We start from the raw sequence: 23,771 nt of genomic DNA on the forward strand, positions 1-23,771 counted from the left end.
TGGAAGAGCATTGTTGTACACTTCATGGAACAAGATCATGCTTCACGTCTGAATTTATTAGTGGCCGCACCTATACACCTCCCCAAACACAGAGGCTAGCGACTACAAAAAAAAGAAGGGATAAAACAAAGAACGAATAAAAGGGCAAAAAAAAAAGATGCTGTAACAGCATCAAAACTTAAAGAAAAAACACAGGATGTGTGGTAAACAGGAGATAAATTGGGACACATGGCTGACCTTCTGTCTAAACTTTTGCAAGGATGCCTTTGATGTGAAAAGACTGGGCTATAAAATATCTTGCAAACCATTTTTCTATCTTAAAGGAATAAAAACAGCAGAAAAGTAAAAAGAAACTAAAAGTACAGTAAAAATAAAATGAAAAAAAAACAACCAGTTCGCTAGCCAGCCTCTGAGGAAAAAAAAAAGAACTAGAGTCGCCAATACCAGTGAGGCCTGTAAAATGTCATAGGCATCACTAGTGCACAAAGAATAAAGCTAGAGAAGGGGACCTGTGCCACCAACAGGAGAAAAGAAAAATGGTCAAAGCTGCCACTACTAGCCTATAAAGACTCTGCACCCTTGCTGATCAAATCAGACCCAACGTACATTAACACTCCTATCCGTACACCCCCATCCATCGGAAACTACAGCAAGCTCCCGCTGAGGGTGCAAGAGGAGAACATTTACTTTTGCTCTAGTTTATTTCAGATGGCAGGCTGGAATCTGGGGGAGCGTTTGTGTGCTTTGACACAGGGCATTGAATGGTTAGATCAGGACTGACTGTATCGACTTCTTGCCCCAATGGGTCACACACTGGATATTCTTCTCTTTGTTTTCTTTTTCTTGCACACAAGGATTCCTTCCTTTCTGACATGTGGCTACTTCACCCTACTTTGGCCCACTTGAGAAACGCAGGGATGTCTCGCACTGGGACGTGCCTGGTCAGGGCCTTGACTCGGAGGTTACGGTCATCAGTTAGCAGGACAACTTCTCTTCTCAGGCGTATTGGATCATCTGAAAAGAGAGGACAGAGAGCAAGATGAAAACTGAAGAGGAGAGGAAAGTTAAACAGGACATAAGAGGTACCAGACTTGGTGGTGGGATAACACAATAGCAGCAGCTAAAGGAAATGTGCAACAGCTTAGCAGTAAGTTCTCACAGAAGAGAAACGTGGGAGCGGAGGAGGACTGTGAAGAGGAGGGGGAAGCCTGTCACTGTCTGACACTGGTAACCATCCACTGTGTTACAAACCAGAGGCCAGCACTTGTCAGTCCTAGGCCAGAATCTCTCATATAAACAACAAAGACAGCTGTGGCAGGTTAATCCTATGACAGATGTCCTTGGGCAGCCCATGATGTCACTATAATCTGCCACAACAGGACAAGGATTAAGTGGCACAACTTAAGGTGTTTATATCACTTTCTTAGGTGCCAAAAAAAACAAATCATATTTGGAGGTTTCTGAATTATGGCCATTGAGAATTTACCTTTATTTGATGGCATGAATTCTTTTGCATTGTCCTTGCAGTATTGCAAACAACAGGACAAGATCAGGTCATCGTTGTTGCCCTGAAAAACAATTAGATGAAAATTAGGTGAAATAAAAAGCTTCTAAAATGTATTGCATTCATTTTTAAATCAACAGCATAATGAATCTTACAATGTAATGTTCCTCTCACTGTCACTAATGCACACACCTAGGCATTATTTAGTACTAGGCAAATACCTTACTATTGTTTCATGGTTGTGGGAGGAAACAGAAGGTTGTGGGAGGAACATTGATAAAGTCTGTGCAGACATGGGCAGAGAATACAAACTCCATGCAGAATCTTGTCTCCTTGCTGGAGGAACTGAACCAAGGAGCTCACTGCTGCAAAGCATTACCCACTAAGCCACTGTACCTATGGTCAAATAAACATTTCTACATATATCATCCTGACAACTTATCTCAAAAGGAGAGGGGGTGTTCAGTGTTAGTGTCTTCTGTTCAATTCCTTCCATGGACATAATATGCACAAAGTTGGTATTTTGTGCTCTTGGTTGAATACATTTCCTCAAAGCTCCTACCCAATCCAAAGATGTAGTGGACAGCTAACTGGATTTCCTGCACTTTGGCTCTACAATATGAATATTAGTGTATTACATTGGTAGGGACAACTGACCGTAAGCTTATGTGGCTAGGGACTGTTCTAACAAAGATTGCACCTTTTGCCCAGAAATATCCTCGCTGCGAAAGGCGATAGACTCCAGCTGATTGCCACGGCTTGTAAGTGCTCGCAGATTAGGATCTCGAGCCTCAAACCTCTGCTCTAGAAAGTGGATGGCTTTCTTGGCTTTCTCCTGAAGTGAGCGAGTGTGTCCGGCACTGCGCTGATCAAATTCCTGTCCCTTGGCAAGCCCGTCCAGCTCATGGATTACTGCAAAACAGAGAAATGTCAAAAATGTACACAGGTATCAGAGGACAGAGAAAAATGGAAATCATAAAAACACATGCAAAACAGAGTGATTACATAAATATGAACGCCTCTTAAAATCTACCATTTCATATGTCCTAGAGCTGTACCAAAACAAGCCAGTATCTTTAATCTTCATGAGCAAATACTAACAGTGTACCAAGGATAAACTAAAGCAAAAATAAGTTTTAAAAAAATGAAACCAGCATAAAAAAACAAACAAAAAAAACCCAAGTCCCCCACCTCCACATGCAAACATGCACTGGGTGCGCCTTCGTGCGAAAACGACGATAGTGTCCATTGTGTCGCACATGTTACTGATGTCACTGCGAACGTCGGAGTGAGAGAAATACTTGTAGGGCCCTCAATCACTGATAACACTAAACTGATAACACTAAACTGATGAGCGGTAAAAGCTTTTAAAGCATCACCTATGGTGAATTTTTGGTATGGTCGTTTTTTTTTTGCGATTTCTAGGCGCACACAATTTTAAGGCTTGACATGTTTAGTGTATTTACCCGACGTGACCCCATCTTTTATATTTTACCAATATGATAATATACGTTTCATAACATTTCATAGGGACACTGTTTATAAAAAAAATATTTGGTACTTTTTGTTATATAGTAAAAAATAAAAACCCCAGTGGTGATTAAATAAAATATCTTTCCCCAAAAAATGGTATAAATTTTATTTCAGTATAGCGCTGAATGACGGAATAAATGTCAGTCAAAGTACCATAGTGCTGAATACCGAAAATGGCCTGTCCTGGAAGGGAGGTTTAACACCCGGGTCTTCAAGTGGTTTTTAATAAATAAAGCCACCAGAGGAGCTGAGAAGAGCCCATAGTGTATCTACCAGAAACCTGATCAAGATAAAGTACCACATTGTCCTGGGCCAGTCCTGAGCTATGAGGATTACTGGCATGCCCTCCATCTTGATTATGTTGAGTAGACAAGGAAGAGGTTTCATAGGGGGAATGGGGTATAGGAGGCTGTACTGATCCTGTGAAATCGCCAGAGCATTCACTGCTTCTGTCAGAGGATATCTGCATCTGGAGACAAGCCTATGGTGGATTCGACAATATGAAGAGCCCCAAAATTCACAGTTGTTAGGCTTAAACATGGATGTACGAAGCCTGGGAGAAAATAAACAACCTTTTTCTGGCTTCGGAGGCAGGAGAAGACTTGCCAGGTTGAGGCTTAGGTTACTTTTGCTGGGGCAATTGAGTACTCGCACCATAAGTAATGTCCTTTGCAGTTGTCCAGCAAAGTATCAAAAAGATGTTCACCATCAAAAAAGTCATGTGCACATTTGGGAGATAAAACAGATCATATGAACTAGATGGTCAACACAATAACGTAGGGCTGAAGGCAAAAGCTCTAAGTACTCTAAAACTAAAGGGTCTGTGAGGACTGTAGCTGGATCCTTTGACATCAGTCCATTGCCTAAATGTCTTACAGAATGACATCGGCAGGTTGCATAGGAGGTTCAGTCTGCTAGTGAAAATAAGGGATTCTCAAATGTTTATCAGTGGCATCATCCTCAATAGGAACAGTCAGCATTTTGTTGATACGAAATATCACCGGATCCACAGTGGGAACAGCCCACTTCTTAAGAAAATCCTCATGAAACGGATACTGGTCTGTAAAGCATTTGGATGGAGTAAAAAAAAAAAAAACTAAAAAAAACTTGTCAGGAGTACTCCAGTCTCCCTTCAGTACAGACTGAAGTAAGGAGTGTACTGGAAACGTTTTGACCCTAGAAGCCTTTTAGGCATCCCAGACTGGTGGGAGCATTAGTAAAAACTACAGGCTGTTCCATTTGTTTCCATTTTTCAAATGTGACTCACTCAGCATCGATAAGAGCCAATAAGGTATATTTCAGTTTGGGAACTGCCCCCACAGACTTAGGCCGCTCGGGAACACTGTCATCTAACAAGGATCCATGAGAACCTTCTTCAGACAGTACATCCACAGCAGATGACACAGAGGTTGCTACAACTGCAGGGACATCACACAAGGATTCTGGAGGTTAAGGTGTAGAACTACACTTACAGCCTATGTGTTTAAAGTTGGTAAACAAAGTTGCAAGTCTAGCAATGTGGATAAGGCCGAGGAGGCAACTGACAGAGCTATGGAAGACTGGGCAGTGACTTGACTCATGCAGGGGAGAATGATTCAGGCCATCGTTTCAGGTCCCTTGGTAGGGACACTGCAGGCCGCCCCAGAACTGTTAGTGGATTGTGATCTGAAGTGAGCTGATGCTGCAGGACTGCTCCCCTTGTGTTTGGGATCCGACATGTTGTATTATTTGACAGGAACAACTTAATAGCGCACACCAGGAAAAGCCTTGGATTACTCACAACCAGCAGCTTAAGGAGAGGTTTACTTGCAGGAGGTGGCCAGGTCACTGTAGGTGGCAGTAAGGACTAACCGGGGTGTGAATCACGTGTCGTGTAGATAGGAGAAATGGTGAGGAAAAGCTACATCACGCTAAACAACTTCAGAGTGGGGCATGCATGCCCTTGATTCCTCAGCCCGTTAACGCTTGCCACAGAAACCCCAAAAAAGGGGAGTAACAGCGGTGTTTAACAGCCACCATGCTTAGCTGGAAGGCACATTCATTAAGTCTTCAGGGACTGGGTAACATCAGAGCTGTGCTGCAGCTCTGGCCCTGGAAAGCACTGTGCAGTTGATTAACACAGTACCCAAAAGTTTGGGAAGCACCACAGGCAGAGCCCAGCACCCAAAGAGCACATTCCAGGCAAATCCCGCAATCTTCGGTCGAGCGGGGTTTGGGTATGGCCTCCAAGGCAACGCTGAGGATTAATCCAATCTGGATAGCTGCATAGAAAGCACAGCATGTAGATGACATCTTAATTGAAGACAAACATCTTGAAAAAACCCAAAATACAATTAAATGGCCAGTAAAAAAGGGGTAAACGGTTAAACTCAACATAGAAAAGATGTCCATACTCCTAGGACACTAGAAAAAGACAAAAGCATGCTGGGAGAGGGAGGGGTTATACCTGGCTGGTCAGCCCCTTTTTTGTCTATGATATGTCTTTGCCACTACACAATGCTGCCAAGGAACAAGGTAGTAAAGGGTAAAGCTAGACCAGGTATATTTTTAAAGTATGAAAAATATAAGTCACACCCTGCCTCACAGGCATGTTCCTATGGTCTAGGTTAGACTGAGAGAAGGTGTAACTGGCACTGGAGCGTTCCTGTGAAGTAGGAGGAAGAGATGAGAGGCGTTATAGGGAAAAAGGAGATGTGAAATTAATCACTATGTTTATAGTTTCTATCTTGGCCTCCGGGTGTCTACCTTCAGTTCCATCTCTTTTCACTAGCTCTCCAGGCGAATCTGTAGTAGTAGTAGTATCATCACAGAGCTCTCGGTAAACCTAAACTTTGTAATATGTAAGCCATAAGAGTAAGAGGCCTAACTTTTACAGTTCAAAAACAACAATAGTGACTTTCCCTGTTATCATACAGTGACTGGTACTCTTTAATTCCTAGTGGCAAGATATGCAGAGGTTAGCTAGACACCATCACATAGCATGTGTCAGCAGTTTTGATTGAAACAACATTCTGTGAGACAAGCAGGTAGAAAATAGGCCCTTCACTTTATTTTGAAGGTCTTATAATATTTAGTAGGGGTGATATTAAGCCATCCTCTGTATTATTTAAGTTGCCCCATGAGTAACTAATAAAGCAAACCTGTACTTTGCCCTCTCAGGTATGCTGCATAGCAGGCCCTCTCTGATACTGGTATTTGCTCTCCATATATGCCGACTGTACCCTCCAGAAAATCCCACTTTTGGATATAGAGAAACATGCTACTCTCACGCCTTCCTCCCACAGTGCAGTGTCCTGCGCATGAATAGCCAATCACAGACACAAGCATCATCACATTGGAAGCAGATCTTTAGTCCTATATAAATGCTGAGATCAAGCTACATCACGCTAAACAACTACAGAGTGGGGCGTGCATGCCCTTAACTCCTCAGCCCATTAACGCTTGCCACAGAAACCCCCAAAAAGGGGAGTAACAGTGGTGTTTAGCAGCCCCCATGCTTAGCTGGAAGGCACAGTCAATAAGTTTGCTGCATAACAGGCCCCCTTCAGCGCTGAAATGTTGAAAATGAAAACAGGTATAACCCCTCCCACTCACCGCATGCTTTTGTCTTTTTCTAGTGTCCTAGGAGGATGGAGATCTTTTCTCTGTTGAGTTTTACCGTTTACCCCTTTTTTACTAGCCATTTAATTGTATTACTCTTACTTGTTACTCTGCCCTAAATGGTCAGAACTTGTTACTCTGCCCTAAATGGGTTTACTTTAGGCTCCACCCACTCAGTCTACAGAGTAGTTAGGAGATCTGACTGGGGAAGAGCTTGATGCTCAGAACGGTCAGATGATGGTTCAGAGTTTCCTCCCACACTCTGTCACAGGCTACCCCACTATCTCTCCCAAAGTAACCGGCAAACACCACAGCCGCACAAGAGACCAGAGTAGCCTCTAAACAAGACATGAGCAAAGTACACATTAATGGAAAAACATATACAGTGTCTAGCTCCCATACTTTCTTCAACATTGTTATATCGATCATTCAGTAGTATTTTGACAAGGCCACAAATTCCATTTTCAATGAGCGACACAAGTGTACACAATTACTTCTCATCATAATATGACTGCCCACTGTACAGCTTTCATATGTAAACATGGCTAGGCTTCCATGCAGGATCACTGTAGATATTTCTCATCTATATGCCAGGCATATGAACAGATGGACACAGTAGTATTTGTATTACAGGAAGGAGCTTATAATACATGCTCATACCCCCACAGGGAAGAAAGCATGTTCCATTTCTTATTAAACCCACCCAAATACACCAGATACGCCACAGGGCTTCTTCTCCCGGTCAGAGAAAAAAACTCCCAAATCCAGGGAGTCGGCCAGACCACCCAGTAACACCAGTTCTTGTGCCAGGGGCGAGTGTTTAGCAATAACTGGAACCAGTCAGAGAGTGTACCGCTGGCTTTATATGGAGAAAAAGCCGTGACGGGGACGTGTGTTCCAGCAGCTGCTCACTCAGCTGTGTGACTCTGTACCCAGCCCAGCCAGAGAGCTGCACAGCATCGCAACTGTAGCCAAAGTGCAGTCAAGCACAGGCAGCTATAACCAGCGGAGAGCCAGTGGTGGCTAAGCCCAAACACTCACCCAATATTTAACCACAAACATGCTTCATAGGCTGAAAGAATTAAGAAGCCTTTCAAGCTTAACAATGCAAGCCATACAAAAATATATTTTTCTATATACAGCTGTGGGTCTAAATCTATGTCCAAATATCCATCTACTTTAATGTAGCAAATTCCTACAAAAATGGCTCCTTGGTTTCAGATCACTGCATAAAACAAGGCAATGGCTAAGTGTATGTGTATGTATGTTTCCTTCAGGAAATGGGGACTAATGTGAACAAATGTTTACAGCCTTGCAAATAAGGCTGGGATATATAATTGCCGGGGAAAAAATAATTTCACAGATTCAGATCATTACTGATTACATTCATTACATTATTGGCAATCATGAGTGTTTCTGAGAATTCAAATACAATATTAAAACAAAATAAAAATGAAGAAATGTAAGAATGATCAACAGCTATGAAATAGGACAATTCTGTATAACAAACTGCTGGTAACACTACTAAAAAGTACAGAACTCTGCCAAAAAACCTAAGCAACTTAAATGTGATTTGCCCATAGACATAAGGTGGTGGTTGTTGCTGGATACTGGGAAATGAACCAACCGATGTTCTCCCTCTCTTGATAGTCACGCATGCTATCCTACAAGAGTGTAGATGCTGCAACTGTTCCATGCTTTGTATATCTGAAGGCCAATGGGAAATCAAATGGAAATGTTTCAAACTTTCTCATCCTACGTTCATATGTTCATATGTTGGATGATCCAACTGATCCACCATATGCAGTCCTTTTTACCCCTATATGCTATACAACAATCCTAAGAACAAGCCCCCTGGGGCATGACAACCTTTACATTCTGCACTGACACCAGATCTTTTACGAGTGTACTATTAAGCATTTTAAGCAAATACAATAAAGACCAACTCCAACCAAAACATTTTTTTTTTTAATAGTGTTGGATAAGCTAGCGGTTGTTGGAGAAGGTGTCCTTGTTGAGCAGATTTCATATCCCGTCCTCCTGATGGCCGCGCAAGAAATTAGGTTAACAGGTATCATCAGCACACTAAGCTACAGACAGCAATAATAACCTGACAGAGGTTCTACGTGTTTCACATTTTATTTTATTGTACCCACCGAAGAGATTTCCTGTCGCTTCCTGTCTCAACAGAAAGCAAAGAGAAACTCTGTAACGGGGACACAGACTGCAATAAAAGCCTGTTCTATCCCTTCCCCCTCCTGTCCAAAACTAAAAATGTTTTGCCTGGAGTTGGACTTTGAATAGATCAGCCTGTATATATTCTCTGTCTCCAAAGCACTGGCCAAGCCAATAAAACAGCTGTCTACATTTATTCTAAGCAACAGGTACACTTCAAACTTAGAGGCTCTAAAGTGCATCAACAACTACACGTTGCTTGGTAGGGCTGTTACCATTTCTTACCTATTAGGGGTATGACTAAAATGTAAATCTGTGATGAAAGCAACTGCTCCAGGCCTGGAAGATGGTTGATGAAGCCATTGGTATCCGGAATAAGAAACAAGGGGCGGATTTCCAACTCCAGGGGTCTGGTCTTCCCATCCAGTACAGCCTACAAAAGGGAAAACCATTAACAGATACAGTATATTTAGGCAAAATATGCTCCAGTTATTAATATTTGGTTAAGAAATAAGGGGTCTTTTCTAGAACATAATATAGGACAAAAACAATAAAACAATGCAAAAGTCTGATTGGCTAAGATACTAAATACGAAAGCTTCTAGGCCAATTGGACATTCTCAGAAAGATAAGAGTATTCAAGTATCTCTACTTATATTTCATAATTTAATGTTATGTGCACTTGGCATGTCATTTGTGAAATGCAGCAGTATCTTGATTTCATGAAGAATTTTCATTTTTTTCACTGAGAATCTTAGAAGTACCTGCACTGGAGATGAAAAATCTTTAGGCAGCAGAGACCATGTTTCTAATCAAGACATTTTACAGACAAGGGAAAATCGTAGCTATTGAAGTAGAATTTCTGCAATGGCTAGTTGGAGTGTGGAACCTGTAGCGGAAGGATGCCCAAGGCGCTATTTATAGTATATGCTTCACAGTTACCCAGCAGACACATGGCCCCCATCTCCCATGGCAACAAAATATGTGCTGTTTTAGCATGCTGTGGATATTACAATGAGGGTTTATTGCAAAACCATTGTGAAAATTTGCAGCAAAATATGCATGGTGCTCATGTGACCATAGCATTAAAGAGACACTGATATATACTGTTTTATTACTGCATTGTATTTTTTATTCATCTTAAAACTCTTTTAACACTGGTACATAGCTAATATCTAGTCAGCTGCACAGTGAGACAATTCGCTCTTTGGCAGGAAATAACACAACTCAGCTGAAACATTCAATAAATCCCTTGTAGATTAGAAATCGCTGACTGCCTGAAGACGCTGATTAACCCTTTCGGTACATATGGGCAATTTGTTACCTTTTTCTTTAAACAGGGGTCATATGAGACCCAAGTAGTTACAAAATGACACTTATGTGACACTGATGCTGAAAAAAAAAGTCTGAAACCACATTTTTATTCGGGCCATTTGGCTTGATTGGTTGCTACGTAGCAACTTGTAAGCAAATTCAGTAATATCTACAATCAAGGGAGGGGGTGGTAATACAATCAAACCCTTTCCACTCTAAAACGTTGGAGCTCTGGGGCGTCTTTGAACAGGCTGTGACTGTCTGCACGTCCCCTCTGCAGGATGCACAGACCAACACCGAGGTCACCTCATCCCGAGCCAAGAACAAGGAGCTGTAGGAACAGAGTTTGGACGGCGGGTGGTAAAGGGAAGCAGTGCAGTCACAGGGTAGCAGGGCAGTCGGGAAGTCTGTGGCATTTCTCCTCCTGCAGGGTATTGTGTTATAAATAGCCCAGGACTTCCTACTCCACAGGTTCATAAGTATACAGTATCCTGTACTACCGGCAGCTAGTTCTGCCCTGTGAAAATGACAGTTCTGTATCATTGCCATTTCCAAGAACACATGCTCTTACTAAAAGGAAGAATGCACTTCAATTTTATAAAACACACAGATCACAAGCATCTATGTGGTCATCATATCTTTTTTTTCCCCAGAAAGAGAGTGGATATCGTATTGTCACATCTCGGGTGCCTAAAATTTATTACAAAGTATTTTCACAAGACAAAAATATGCTGCTAAATTACTTTTACAACTGTAATCAGTTAAAACACTCTGAAGATTACTGTTGGCCACTAATGAAATTTTACATTGTTTGTGGCCTAGGGGAAACAAAAAGCACATACTCCAAGTTGTGTCTAGACTTGAAGGGTCACAAAGGGCAGTTCAACTCCATTAAAAGAGAGCTGTGGCCCAACCTTTCTTTTCCAAAGTTCTGTTTAGGGTCACTGGAGGACATATAGTAATGTCCTACTGTGACCCAAAACTCAGCATATAGCGGGCTATTGCCCACTATATGCCGACAGCACAGAGCCGCTCTGCAGCCAGGACGGATCCCTGATTGACAGGTGGCTCCCCGTCTGTTCCTTCAGTCAGCACTGGAGGAATGGAGAGAGGAGGGGGGATGACTGACCGTCACTGCTCTTTGCAGGGAGAAGATTGGGAACTGAGCAATCAGCGGTATGCAATTGCTCAATTCTCGATCAATAGAGCCGACATGTGATAACTTCAGTATCACACCTCGGCTCTAATTATGGGGATGAGTCTATTTCATTCTGCCTATAATTCTCCTTTAGGAGAGACATAATCTGGAAGACTGTATGGGTACCCACAAACAATCAAAATCTATGGCCTTAGCCACCGACACAAAACTGATGTGCGAATGACCACTTCCTGCACCTTTTTTGAAAGATCTCAACAAAATAAGTAGCATGTGCCTTGTTTTTCTAAGGAAAAGATAGATCTTAACATACCAGTGCTGCGCAACCAGAGGAATTTGAAGACAAAATCTTCTCAAAATGAATCACATTTGATTAATTATTGCTTAAAGGAGAACTATGGGGTCAGGGCTTTTCCCCATAGTTCTCCTAAGGGTAACGGGAGGACACAAACTAGCGTCTTCCCGTCACCCAAAGCTCAGTATACCGCGAGCTACAGCTCATGGTATACAGAGACGCCGCAGCCGGGACGAATCCCGACATTACTGTCTGGATCCACCCAGCTACGCGAGTGACAGCTGGCTCTGCATATCTAGAAGCATGACCCAGCTGTACCCGCCACCTCCCCCGTCCGTTCCGCCAGTGAGCGCTAAAGGATCGGACAGGGGGAGGGGGGGAATCGCTGCAGAGAGCCGTGACAGTCACGGCTCTCTGCAGGGACAGGATCGAGAAGTGAGCGAGCGACAATGTGTTCACTCACTTCCCGATGTATTGAGCCGACGTGTGACAGTGTCATTGTCACAGGTCGGCTAGAACTAGGAGGCTGAGTGATTTTCACTCGCCTCATAGTTCTCCTTTAATTACACAATTCCCAACAATGTGGAGCAACTATGGCTCTTTAATGAAAAGATGGATAGCACAGATATATAAAACACTTTATTTTCTAGTTTTCTAGAGATCAATATGATTTAAAGTGGAAATAAAGGTTAAAAAAATGAAGATTGGTTGGCCTTCTATGGCAGGAGAGACTGCCATATAAAGCTTTTTACCATTCTGCAATTTTTTTCTTCTGTAAGCTGAGCCGCACATACACAGCTCAATGCACAGACCCGGCATACAGAGATGAAGTAACTCCCACGTGCGAGTGTTACGTAGTTATGTCATCGGGGTGCAGCCAATCAAGCATCCAAAGATTTGACACCCAGAGGAGGACTGAGTCGATGATGGAAGAGCTGGAGAGGAAGGAGCACAGGGCTGGGAGGTGACCGGTATGGCAGGTAAGTCAGCCATTAAGTGCCAATGCGCTGTGCATACTAGCACATTATGGCTAAAATCATCTGGGGCCCATTTTTTCCCCACCTAGCTTACTTCTGCAATAAAGCTGTACAAAGATATGAGCACATTAGCTGCATTTAAAAATATATTCTTTTTAGTGAAAAAATAAATGCATTTATTTCTAAGTACCCAAATTTGACTGAGTACCAGTCTCAGGTATTCCCCTATATAGCAGCAATCAGTCTGGGAGAAGGGATGGCAGCATAAGGAACCAGATGCTCATGGGCTGACAAGGAGCATGCTGACAGAAGTAGAGCACAGAGGGATGAGCTGCTGCTGCTGCTGCTCCTCCCTCATTGTACATTCACAGGCTGGGGGCAGGGAGATGACAGATGTATTGCTTATTTGCACCACACATAAGTTAGGTCACCAGTCCTGCATTTGAGTAAATTTCAGAAATGGATGAACAGAAATAAAAATCTTCAGCAGGTAAAACTGTCCCCAATACTTGTATTTCAGCAGTGTATTAAGCCATATGCTATAAATGACTATGATGATGGGATGGTTTATAGTTACAACTACTTGTTAGGGTCTTACAAAAGCAAAAAGGTAAAAATATTAGTCAGTCTACAAAATACTAAATCAACGTGTACAGACGTGGCGGTGGAATTCAATGAGCTTCAACAAAACAGGTATACCTACTATTTTTCTATTGCTAGGAGCTGCTCTAGGACTATCAAGGTGGACCAGCAGGCTCTTCGTTTCAGTATACTTCAATTAGGTGTATGAAAGGTGAGTAACCAGGCTGGCTCTGGGCATTCAGCCAATTGCTAAAGGGTACGCATGTGTGTTGGGTCCCAGAAGGGCTTTCACCGGAGCTGTATTACAAGTTGCTCGGCACAGATTGCAAGGTTCATGCATATGGTGAGACAGATGTGTCTGGCAAAGTTTCAAGACTACAAAATGAAGAATTATGGTTGTGTAGGGCCCTGGGCACTGGCAGAGGTGGGGGCAGGAAGATGGAGAACAAATATCTCTTCCCCTTTGGTATCAGTTAGTAGCTCATCTGGGAAAACAGGACACCATAAGCCTTTTCCCTTGTAAGCTCAGTTAAAACACTGAATACACATCTGCACAAACAGGAGTGTAAGCTGTCTCTATACAACAGAGTTTTCACAATGTGCTGAAATCTCACACACAGAACTTTAACAGGGCAAAAGTAGAGAAAATTGTGATCATCCACTATCACATACAGCCTCAGTAAGATTAGATGCATCTATTGGGAAACATAACATGTTTGTGTACAAACTATAATTTTTTGCTGGTATGAATTTGGGAAGCCAGTGTACAGATATGTGCACATACGTTTGTAGTAGAAATGTGAAGGATCCAGCATGGAAGCAAACAAAACAAACTTGTATCTTGTTTTCAAAATGTCTCACACTTGTGGTTCTGTTATGCGAGCATGGCAAAACAAATTAAAAAACAAAAGTCCCCCTTAATGCTCGCTCTGCTTGTCTCCTGAGGCTGTGCCGAGTTAAGCTGTACACTGCTGCTTAATACTTGCTTACTACTGCTTTTTTTTCTGTCTACTGGGGGTTCACATACGGCAACTAAAATAAAGTGGGAGAAGCTGCAAGGACAAAGCAAAGGGATGCATACTGAAAGTGGAGGAAGAAGAAAATTTTTTATACATAACTAAAAAATAAATAAAATAAATCTCTGATGTAGTCTAGGTAGTAACCAGCAAAAAGAAAATGTGTTTAAGAGTTTTTTTTTAATCTATGGTAAAACTTTACTTCTTGCAATCTGTTCTAATCATCACTATTGAACAACAAAACAAAGAACTCTATCTTTAGATTGTAAATTCTAAATGATAACCAGGGAGAAGCCGAAAGAAAAAAAGTACATAAAAGATTAAGGCCTGGTTCACACCTGGGCATTTTACAGCGCGTTCCTACGCGCTGTAAAACACTCAACATGTGAAAACCAATGATTGCCTATGGGCATGGTTCCCACCTGGGCGTTTTATAGCGCGCAGGAACGTGCTGCAAAACGCCCAAAGAAGTAGAGGAGCTTCTTTGGGGCGTATTTGCCGCGTGTATCCATTAGGATACAGCTGGATAGCCCTCGGAAACGTGCGGTTGTCACACTTTTCTTTGACCGCAAATCGCTGTAAAAACGCTCGGCACGAAATGCACGGCAAACACGCATATTCCGTACGCCTAGGTGTGAACCCAGCCTAAAGCCACTCATTGGCAAATCACCGTGTACAGGACATCATCAGTAGGTGCAAGTTCTACTTTCATGTCCAAGATACGCCTCCCATTTAAATAAATCAAAAAGTGAAGGCACCTCATAGATTCAGAAGTCTACAGTAGTACCATGGGATCCTGAAATGCTTTCATCTGCAAGCTCAGACAAAGCCTGGTAGTTTTAGAGGCTGACCTGCCCCTTCCTAAACACTCTTTTTGACCCATCACTATGATGGGGTAACCCTCTTGCCATCAGTAAGGTATGGGAGAGGACGGGCCAGCATTCATGCTACTAGGAAGCATTAGCTTGCATTGTAGCAGACCCTGGGTATTCAAGTGTCCTACAGCATTGTTGTAGACTTCTAAAAGGACATGGAACCATTTTGGCATGTGGACTATTTGCAATGGTGTTTCTTTTTTTTTTTTTTTTTTTTTAAGACAAGTGTACTTTAACAGGTTCTGTCTTAGAATTATGATTTTTTTTTTGTTTTGTTTTTAAGTACTGACATTACTGATGATCTTAGTGCCTGAAAATGTACATCATAGTGCCCTTTTTCCCCAGCACTAACTTCCATCTCATGAGAGGAAGTCATTAACAAGCTCAGTTTCAAAGCAGGTGGGCCACACACCGGCTAATTTATTTAATACATATGCGATTGTTAGAGGCAGGGGAACATCATAAGAACTATTTTTTTCACAGAAAATACCTTTTCTGCTAAAACTACAGTATTATTGTTATGGTCATGAAGACGGTACTGAGTATAATCTTGTAGACTAATCAAAAATCGTTTTGACTCAACCAGAATCTGGATTGTTCTACTATGCTTTTTTTTCTATGCTAAAACGTATAGTTTCTCAATGATTACAATGATGGCTTTACACAATGCAGCAGAATGAATATACATAACTATAATAATACAGGATTTATATAGCACCAACAGTTTGCACAGCGCTTTACAATATAAGACATTACAATCACAATACAATTCAAGACAAGATGGTAAGGAGGGCCCTGCCCATGAGGGCTTACAATGTAAAAAGGGAGGGGCATATATAGATCTATAGAGAGATATAGAGAGAGAGATATATATATATATATATATCTCTCTCTCTATATCTCTCTATAGATCTATAGATATATATATCTATAGATCTATATATAAAGACTTGGAGGCCAGGTGAAAGGAGGGCTGTAGTATGAGGATTTTTAAAGCAAGTGAGTTTAGTTTTTAGTACTGGAATTCCATTTTGCACTAAAAGGCTAATTTAAATGATCTAATGAGGGAGAAGGAAAAGGCACTTTTCAACAGATAATATAAACATGGCCACATCTGCAAAGGTAATTATCCCATTATCTGGTAAGCGTATGCTGTCATTGGCATTTCATATATATCAATGTATTCCTGGAAGCACAAAACACTTGCGTCTGCTGTCTTGTGACTGAAAAAAACTGAACTAAAAAAATAAATAAGAAAAAAGACAAAGACAATGGACCCAACTGCACCAGTAATATTACTCAGCTGCTGTTTACCTTCCTGCTCTTTATACATGACGCCAGTGATGTCACCACAGAAACACACACAGGTATGTAACAGACAACATGGCATCCTGACACAAACAGTTTAAGGGAAACAAAAAAAAGAAGATAAAAAAGGCGGGGGAGCTTTTTATACCAATAATTTACATGTGTTTGGATTAGCCCATCGCAGCTTTTGCAGCAGAATGTTTAATGTCAAAGCTAAACTGTAGGTAAACAGCTAAACACACAGATGATATACATATAAGAGCCGTTATACCTGCCAAAAGATTTCTATTTTTGCCCATCCAGTTCTGAAATTAGCACAGCTCTGCCACACAGCATGGCCCTGTCTGGCGGAGTGGGAGACCTGATTGTTAACCCTCGCCACATACATTTTTTTTTCTGATCCAAGAATATCTGTACAGATGAGTCTACATACTTACCATTCTTGCCGCCTGCGCTGATCAAAGTTGCTCCATTATAGAGAACTTGAGAGAAGTGCACTAGAAAAAAGACACTTTAAGGGCTGTCGATCTTCTGGGTCCACTGCAGCTCCCACTGGTTCCTCCCTATGATCTCATGTCACAATTCTCTTCTGCAGTGATGGGAAGTTAAAGGGAGAGTCCGGAGCTGCCATGGACCTTGGAGATCGACAATCCCAATCAGACTTCAGGGCAGTGTTAAGCAATGTGGGTGGCAGGAAAGGCAAGTACATATCATCTTCTTTACTCAAACATGTAGGTGTAATTTTTACAGTGCAGGTTGTCGATTGCTGTAATTATGTGCAAGTTGAATGTTTCTTTTATGATACATATTTGTATTTGTGTTATATTAGGTTAACACACATTGCTGGGGACTGGGTACTGGGGTTTTTTTGCACATATGACAGGGACTGGGCTTAATGTGCATGTACAGAGGACCAGGTGCGAAGGGGTTAGTGCAAATATGATGCAGGAGCTGGGCACTCAGAATTGAAGGCACATGCACTGAGGACTAGGTGCTAAGGAGTAAAATATATTATTTACAATAGGACTAAACCGGCTACACACAATTTCTAGTCCACAATCCAATACCTGAATCTTCTGCTGGCGGCGTTTCCGCTCCTCTAGTTTTCTTGCCAGCACCTGCTTCTTGGCACGAAGTTCTCGGAAATCATGCTCTGCCCCACTGCTGTCCAGCTCAGAATCTTCTGTGTACTCCTCGATCACTACATCATCCTGGTGAAAAAACAGATCCATAAGCAGTTAGTGTGGGAATTACTGTACACTGCCTGCACAAAGTATATTCTTCAATACATGAAGTTTACATTTCAGTGCAGATATTGCAAAAGGACTATAGTGAAAACAACCCGATAACACAAGTCACACTACCCAGTGAAATGAGCCTTAAACATTTTCCCCAAGGAGTTGAAGGAAAGAGAACTGAGAGGAATCACACTAATGTCACATCATTTATTCCAGTTGTATCAACTGTACACAACTGGCCATATACTTGGGTCTGTAAGAGGTGGAGTCTGTGTTGCCCATATTAACCAGTTTTTACCTTTCCCGTTTCTTGATCAGATTAGAAAATGAATGTGAATAAAAGTGAACGTGAAATACTGGCTGGTTGCTATAGGAAACAGTTTTTATGCACTTTGGAAAGCTTAATTTGTTCTACAAATACTGTCTATTGGACAAGGAGCTGAAAACATGTAGTACTACAACTCAGATTGGAGGATGGGTAGTATCTTGAGCTAGTTCTGATGTATTATGTGGTGTATCCATAGCTACCAATACATCAGAACCCGCTCAAGATACTACCCATCCTCCATTGAGACCGCAAGACCCCCAGACCCTACCACCATCATGTAAGGAACCCTTTCAATTAGTCATGTGCATGCACTCTTGTCATTTTGTTTTGCTACAAAAAACAGAGGCCCGCACATGAAATCAGTTTATATTTTTAAAGATGATAATGTGAATATTTAAATTAAGCTGATTAAAAATTCATACATAAAAAAAGGCTTAAAGCAAATTTGTGTTTGGCCCATTCAGAGCATAGATAAGCCTGCCTAAACACCCCCTTCAAGCATATACTCACTTTCCCCTCACTCCCCCACCCCACATTTTAGAGCCAGCAGTTGAAGGAAATGCCCAGGTATGGAGAGCATGTGACTCAATGGAGACAAAACTGGACCAATCAGCACTGTCACATAGAAAAAGGAAGTCCATAGCTCTGTGTAAGCTATGGCTCCAGCGACACCCAGCTTAAAGGAGAACTATGGGGTTAAGGCTTTTCCCCATAGTTCTCCTTAGGGTAACGGGAGGACACAAACTAGCGTCCTCCCGTCACCCTAGGCTCAGTATACCGCGAGCTGTAGCTCGCGGTATACTGAGATGCCGCAGTATACCGCTGAGACGCCGCAGTTGAAGCGGATCCCGACAATTATGCCGGGATCCGCCCAGCTGCCTCTGCCTATCTAAAGGCAGAGCCAGCTGTACCCGCCCCCTCCCCTGTCCGTTCCTCCAGTCAGGGAGAGGAGAGGAGAAGAGGGAGAGGAGAGAAGAAGAGGGAGAGGTGAGGAGAAGAGGGAGAGGTGAGGAGAAGAGGGAGAGAAGCGAAGAGGGAGAGAAGCGAAGAGGGAGAGAAGCGAAGAGGGAGAGAAGCGAAGAGGGAGAGAAGCGAAGAGGGAGAGAAGCGAAGAGGGAGAGAAGCGAAGAGGGAGAGAAGCGAAGAGGGAGAGAAGCGAAGAGGGAGAGAAGCGAAGAGGGAGAGAAGCGAAGAGGGAGAGAAGCGAAGAGGGAGAGAAGCGAAGAGGGAGAGAAGCGAAGAGGGAGAGAAGCGAAGAGGGAGAGAAGCGAAGAGGGAGAGAAGCGAAGAGGGAGAGAAGCGAAGAGGGAGAGAAGCGGGAGAGAAGCGAGAGAGAAGCGAAGAGGGAGAGAAGCGGGAGAGAAGCGAAGAGGGAGAGAAGCGGGAGAGGAGAGAAGAGGAGGGAGGGAAGAGGAGGGAGGGAAGAAGAGGGAGAGGAGAAGAGGGAGAGGAGAGGAGAAGAGGGAGAGGTGAGGAGAAGAGGGAGAGGTGAGGAGAAGAGGGAGAGGTGAGGAGAAGAGGGAGAGAAGCGAAGAGGGAGAGAAGCGAAGAGGGAGAGAAGCGAAGAGGGAGAGAAGCGAAGAGGGAGAGAAGCGAAGAGGGAGAGAAGCGAAGAGGGAGAGAAGCGAAGAGGGAGAGAAGCGAAGAGGGAGAGAAGCGAAGAGGGAGAGAAGCGAAGAGGGAGAGAAGCGGGAGAGGAGAGAGGGGAGAGAAGAGGAGGGAGGGAAGAGGAGGGAGAGAAGAGGGAGAGGAGAGAAGAGGAAGAGAAGGGGAGAGGAGAGAAGAGGGAGATTACTGAATATTGTAGATGATCTACATTGTGACACAATGTAGAAAATGGGTAATCTTTATTTAGGGGGGCCCAAAGCAGATTAAACTGATAGAATGTCATTCTTTTTTTCAAGCAAAAAGTATGCTTGAAATAGATAACTCTGAAAAGATCACTATAAAGCAACTTTGTAACCCAAGCCAATGTTAACAATCACCTAAATATGTAATGCTGTGTGCAAATCCTGTTATGTTAAGGGGAAGTGTGTGAGTGTGAGGTTTCTGGTGTTACTCTCCCGGTAACTCTGTATAATTGTGGATAAAGTTCTCAAAAGAAGATGTTGACATATCTGTCAAAAAAAAAAAAACACAAAAGTTTTGCTTAGAATTTTTTTTAAGTAGAATTACCAGCATGCTTTGAGCTAATGCATGGTACTTACAACTGAAACAATTAATGAATTTACTACAACTGGAGCATAGTAACAAATTAGCTTCTATCTTTAGCTCCAGTCTTAAGGGGCCAGTTCACACCATATGCAGTTGTGATGCAGTCCGTTTATTTTGACTGCTGCAGTCAAAATACATCACAATGCTTTCCTATTGGCTTTCTTGTGCTTTATTCACACTGCAATGGTGTGATAAAGCACAAGAAAGCCAATAGGAAAGCATTGTGATGTATTTTGACTGCAGCAGTCAAAATAAACGGACTGCATCACAACTGCATATGGTGTGAACTGGCCCTCAATAAATTCCCCTAAATACATTTGGGATTTGAGGAAAGTTTAGACAATTGACATTTCTTTAATATACTTACATATTTTGTCTGTTGACTACAATGTCTTTTAAAAGAGGTTTGGCATCTAAATAAAGTAAATATGCATTACCTGCCTAACCTTTTTTGGCCATAGCTCTCTCCAGTGTCACAGGAGGACTTGTACTAATGTCCTCGGGTGACCCAAAACTCAGTATATAGCGCTCTATTGTCCACTATATGCTGAAAGTACAGAGCCGCACCGCAGCCAGAACAGATCCCGACAATATTGTCGAGATCCACCCTGCTGGCTGATTGACAGCTGGCTCTGCCTCTCTAGAGGCAGAGCCAGCAGTGCGGTCCCAGTCAGCGCTGGAGAAATGGACAGGGGAGGGGGGAATCCCTGCGGGGAGCGGTGACTGATAGTCATTGCTCTCTACTCTCTACAAGGAGAGGATTGGGAAAATCAGCAGTATGCGTTCGCTGACTTCCCAATAAATAGAGCCGACCTGTGATAGCTTCAGTGTTTGAATGATGGGAATGAGTGTTTTTCACTCACCCCATAATTCTCCTTTAAGTGCATTATCAGTTCATTGTTTCTGTTTCAAGTACTAAAGGTAACAAGTGAAGAATGAACTAAGGCTGCACAAAGATATCAGAGGTAGGCCAGACATGCAGACAATTATCTTATGCCATTTTTCTAATACAGAGACCAATAAGAGGGGGAGCATAGTGATGGAAGATGCTATCATAGCTCAGCGGAGCAACAGTCAGGTTTTCTAACCCACCAGATCAATGTTCCCCTTGTTAACAGGATTCTGTCTTCCTCCAAAGACATTAGGATATCCATTCTGACCAAAAAACAGCTGATCAAGCTAACTTTATCTCAGGTCACTGGGCTGCTTAGCTTTGCAAAGCTCATTTTCCAAAAACTAGTTCTCCCTTTTTGCTATGAAGCTACAATACAGATCAGATTGCGGAAATTAGATGAAACTAATAAACTATCTTTCTTTCTAATAAAGGGGCAGAACTTGCAGGAGGTTTTACAATCAAACAGTATTCAAAATAACTGGTGTGCACCACAATTACTGAATCATGTAATGCATCATGCAGAAAAAAAGGATTTATGTAGAATTACCCCAAAGAGCCTTTCCAGTATGCTGGAGAGTCCCCACAAATGATGGTGTGCATGATGTCCATTATTTACATCCACTTATACCACAAGGGTATGACTGCCGTTTAGTCACATCACTTTAAAAGTTGCATTATGAGTGCAGTGTGACATACACACATTATTTTGTGACTTTATGCCACAGGCCACAGTCTTTAAACATGGAGTTGCGTTTTCCTGCCAGAAGTCAGCAGTTCGTGCTGAACCAAGAATTCCAGTCAAACAAATCAGCTTTTTGTGCAAGTTGTTTTTTCCCCATCTGTTGTGATCGTTTTGACATATGCACAAATACTGGAGGATACCGACACAATAACCTTTAAGTGGTACAATTTTCTCCATATATAAGAGTTACAGCGAACATGACCTGATCTAAATGATTGTAAGATAGGGACCCTTAAGATATTTCATGGGTTAGCACTTGCGTGTCCCTAATGTATGAAGTGCATATGGGCCCCAAGGGTGAAAGGGGCCCGCTGTTTAGTAAAGTTTCACATTGTGGATTCGATTTGGGAAGCGCCCCTCACTGCAGCGCCGTCCGTCACTTGCAGCTGCAGGCCAAAGGACATCCTCATTTGACAGCACTGCATCTGCCATGTGAAGCCTAGTCTTGGAGGTGGTATTGCATGTGTGCTCCACTATGGAGCACACCATAATCATGATTGTCTGGCTCTACCCACTAGGAAACGGAGGGCCTAGGTGGAATTCAGAGCCAACACCTCTTCTGGCCAGTAAATATGCTAGATATGCAGGATCAAATTTCCTCGCTTTCTTTCCCTTAAGTTCGAGGTGAACAAGAGCCTTTTTTTACCCCCATCACCAAGTCAGGTGTGATTGTGCCTGCGCTGAGGGGGTTAAACGTGGGGTCACACAAAGGTATTTCAACACTGTGACATGGCTTTAGGTACAGAATCAGGGTTTACAACAGGCCTGCTGATGGCGTGGTCAAAGGTCTAGGAAGTGACAAGTTCTTGTTATTTGGACTGCTATACTAATCAGGTACATTGTGAAGTGTCAAACCGAGTTGGTGATTATTCACAAATCTATTTTGGACCTATGAACATATTGTATGTTGTTAAAGGTTTTATGGACGGTGCTTGATTGCATGTACCCGTCCACATGAAAGGTCATCTCCGAACAGCACCTCTGATCAGATAGGGGACACAAATACTAAGAGTCTGGATCAGTGTGCATCACACACTGATGTAAGAAAAACAAAAAAAACAACAACAGTTTGATGGGTGACAGAATTTTAATTGTCAACTGCACAGTTACTGCACTTGTGCATTCACGTGATCTGGCACACACCTGTGCTTTCAAACCACCATGTCTTGTGGTTGCAAATGGAAATACAATTTTTGTTTTCTATCCAAAAATGGCAATTCATGTCAAGGGGATCTTTAAATAGGCAGATGACGAGAAACAAAAGCAGTAATGGCGACTCTTGTTTTGGCCTGTCCATGGCAATCCCTTCCTGGAGTCCATCCTGAGAAGGAGGAAGGCAGGCAGATCACATAGAGCTCAGTCTCACTTCCTCGTCTCTGGGCAGCTCATCACAAGCTGAGGTTTACAAAGAGGTATGTTTCAGCTAGCATGCGGTAAAAGTCTGTTGAGATCAGGAGTTATATGTGGCTCCTGGTTAACTTCTGAGAGGTCAAGTGCTAGTCAAAAGGGTATTTAGATTGTATGTTCAGCTTTCTTAAGATGTTGGGTGCCAGAGTCCCACCCACTAACCAAAGGGGAACTTCACACTTACCAAATGACTACAAGCACTAACGACTGTGTGCGAGTGAAAGGAGGAGGGGACACCCCAGTGTCAGCCATGGGTCACAAGTTCACCATGTCTGGTAGTCAGCTCCATCCTAAAAACGTGAGAAAACTAGCTACTTCAGAGAACACTGCCTATTAAAACAGCCACTGATCCATGGCACAAGGATCTAAGCAATTTAAATGTAGAAGTGAAAAAAAAAGTCTGTAACCTAACAGAATTCACTCACTGACGTCAAACAGTTTCCATGTTGGAAGTGTTTTTGTTTCTGGTTTCCAAAAAAATTCACTCTGAAAACATTTATCATATTGCAGTATATTTTCTCAAAAGAATGATTTTCCCCATGTCAGTGGGGAATACTTACACAGAGAGAGAAAAATAGAGCAAAGCAAAAATAAACCTTTTTCAGACATTAGC

The 23,771-nt window shown here is 42.5% G+C and overlaps 1 protein-coding gene across 4 annotated transcripts in view; it reads right to left on the reverse strand.

Moving 5' to 3' along the window:
• Positions 1 to 399: 399 nt before the first annotated feature.
• SMG6 (SMG6, nonsense mediated mRNA decay factor) overlaps positions 400 to 23,771 on the reverse strand; it is a 239,990-nt gene continuing 216,618 nt past the window's right edge. For all 4 annotated transcript variants that reach the window (XM_018557147.1, XM_018557148.1, XM_018557150.1 and 1 more), the window contains 5 exons: positions 17,402 to 17,545; positions 9,098 to 9,245; positions 2,205 to 2,416; positions 1,487 to 1,568; positions 400 to 1,014 (listed from right to left, as the gene is read on the reverse strand). In XM_018557147.1, the coding sequence (XP_018412649.1) occupies positions 884 to 1,014; positions 1,487 to 1,568; positions 2,205 to 2,416; positions 9,098 to 9,245; positions 17,402 to 17,545 (717 nt within the window). In that variant the 3' untranslated portion in view covers positions 400 to 883. The remainder of the gene's footprint in view (positions 1,015 to 1,486; positions 1,569 to 2,204; positions 2,417 to 9,097; positions 9,246 to 17,401; positions 17,546 to 23,771) is intronic.

Source organism: Nanorana parkeri, unplaced genomic scaffold (genome assembly GCF_000935625.1).
Source record: "Nanorana parkeri isolate BGI_ZX_2015 unplaced genomic scaffold, ASM93562v1 scaffold269, whole genome shotgun sequence".
Lineage (NCBI taxonomy): Eukaryota > Metazoa > Chordata > Amphibia > Anura > Dicroglossidae > Nanorana > Nanorana parkeri.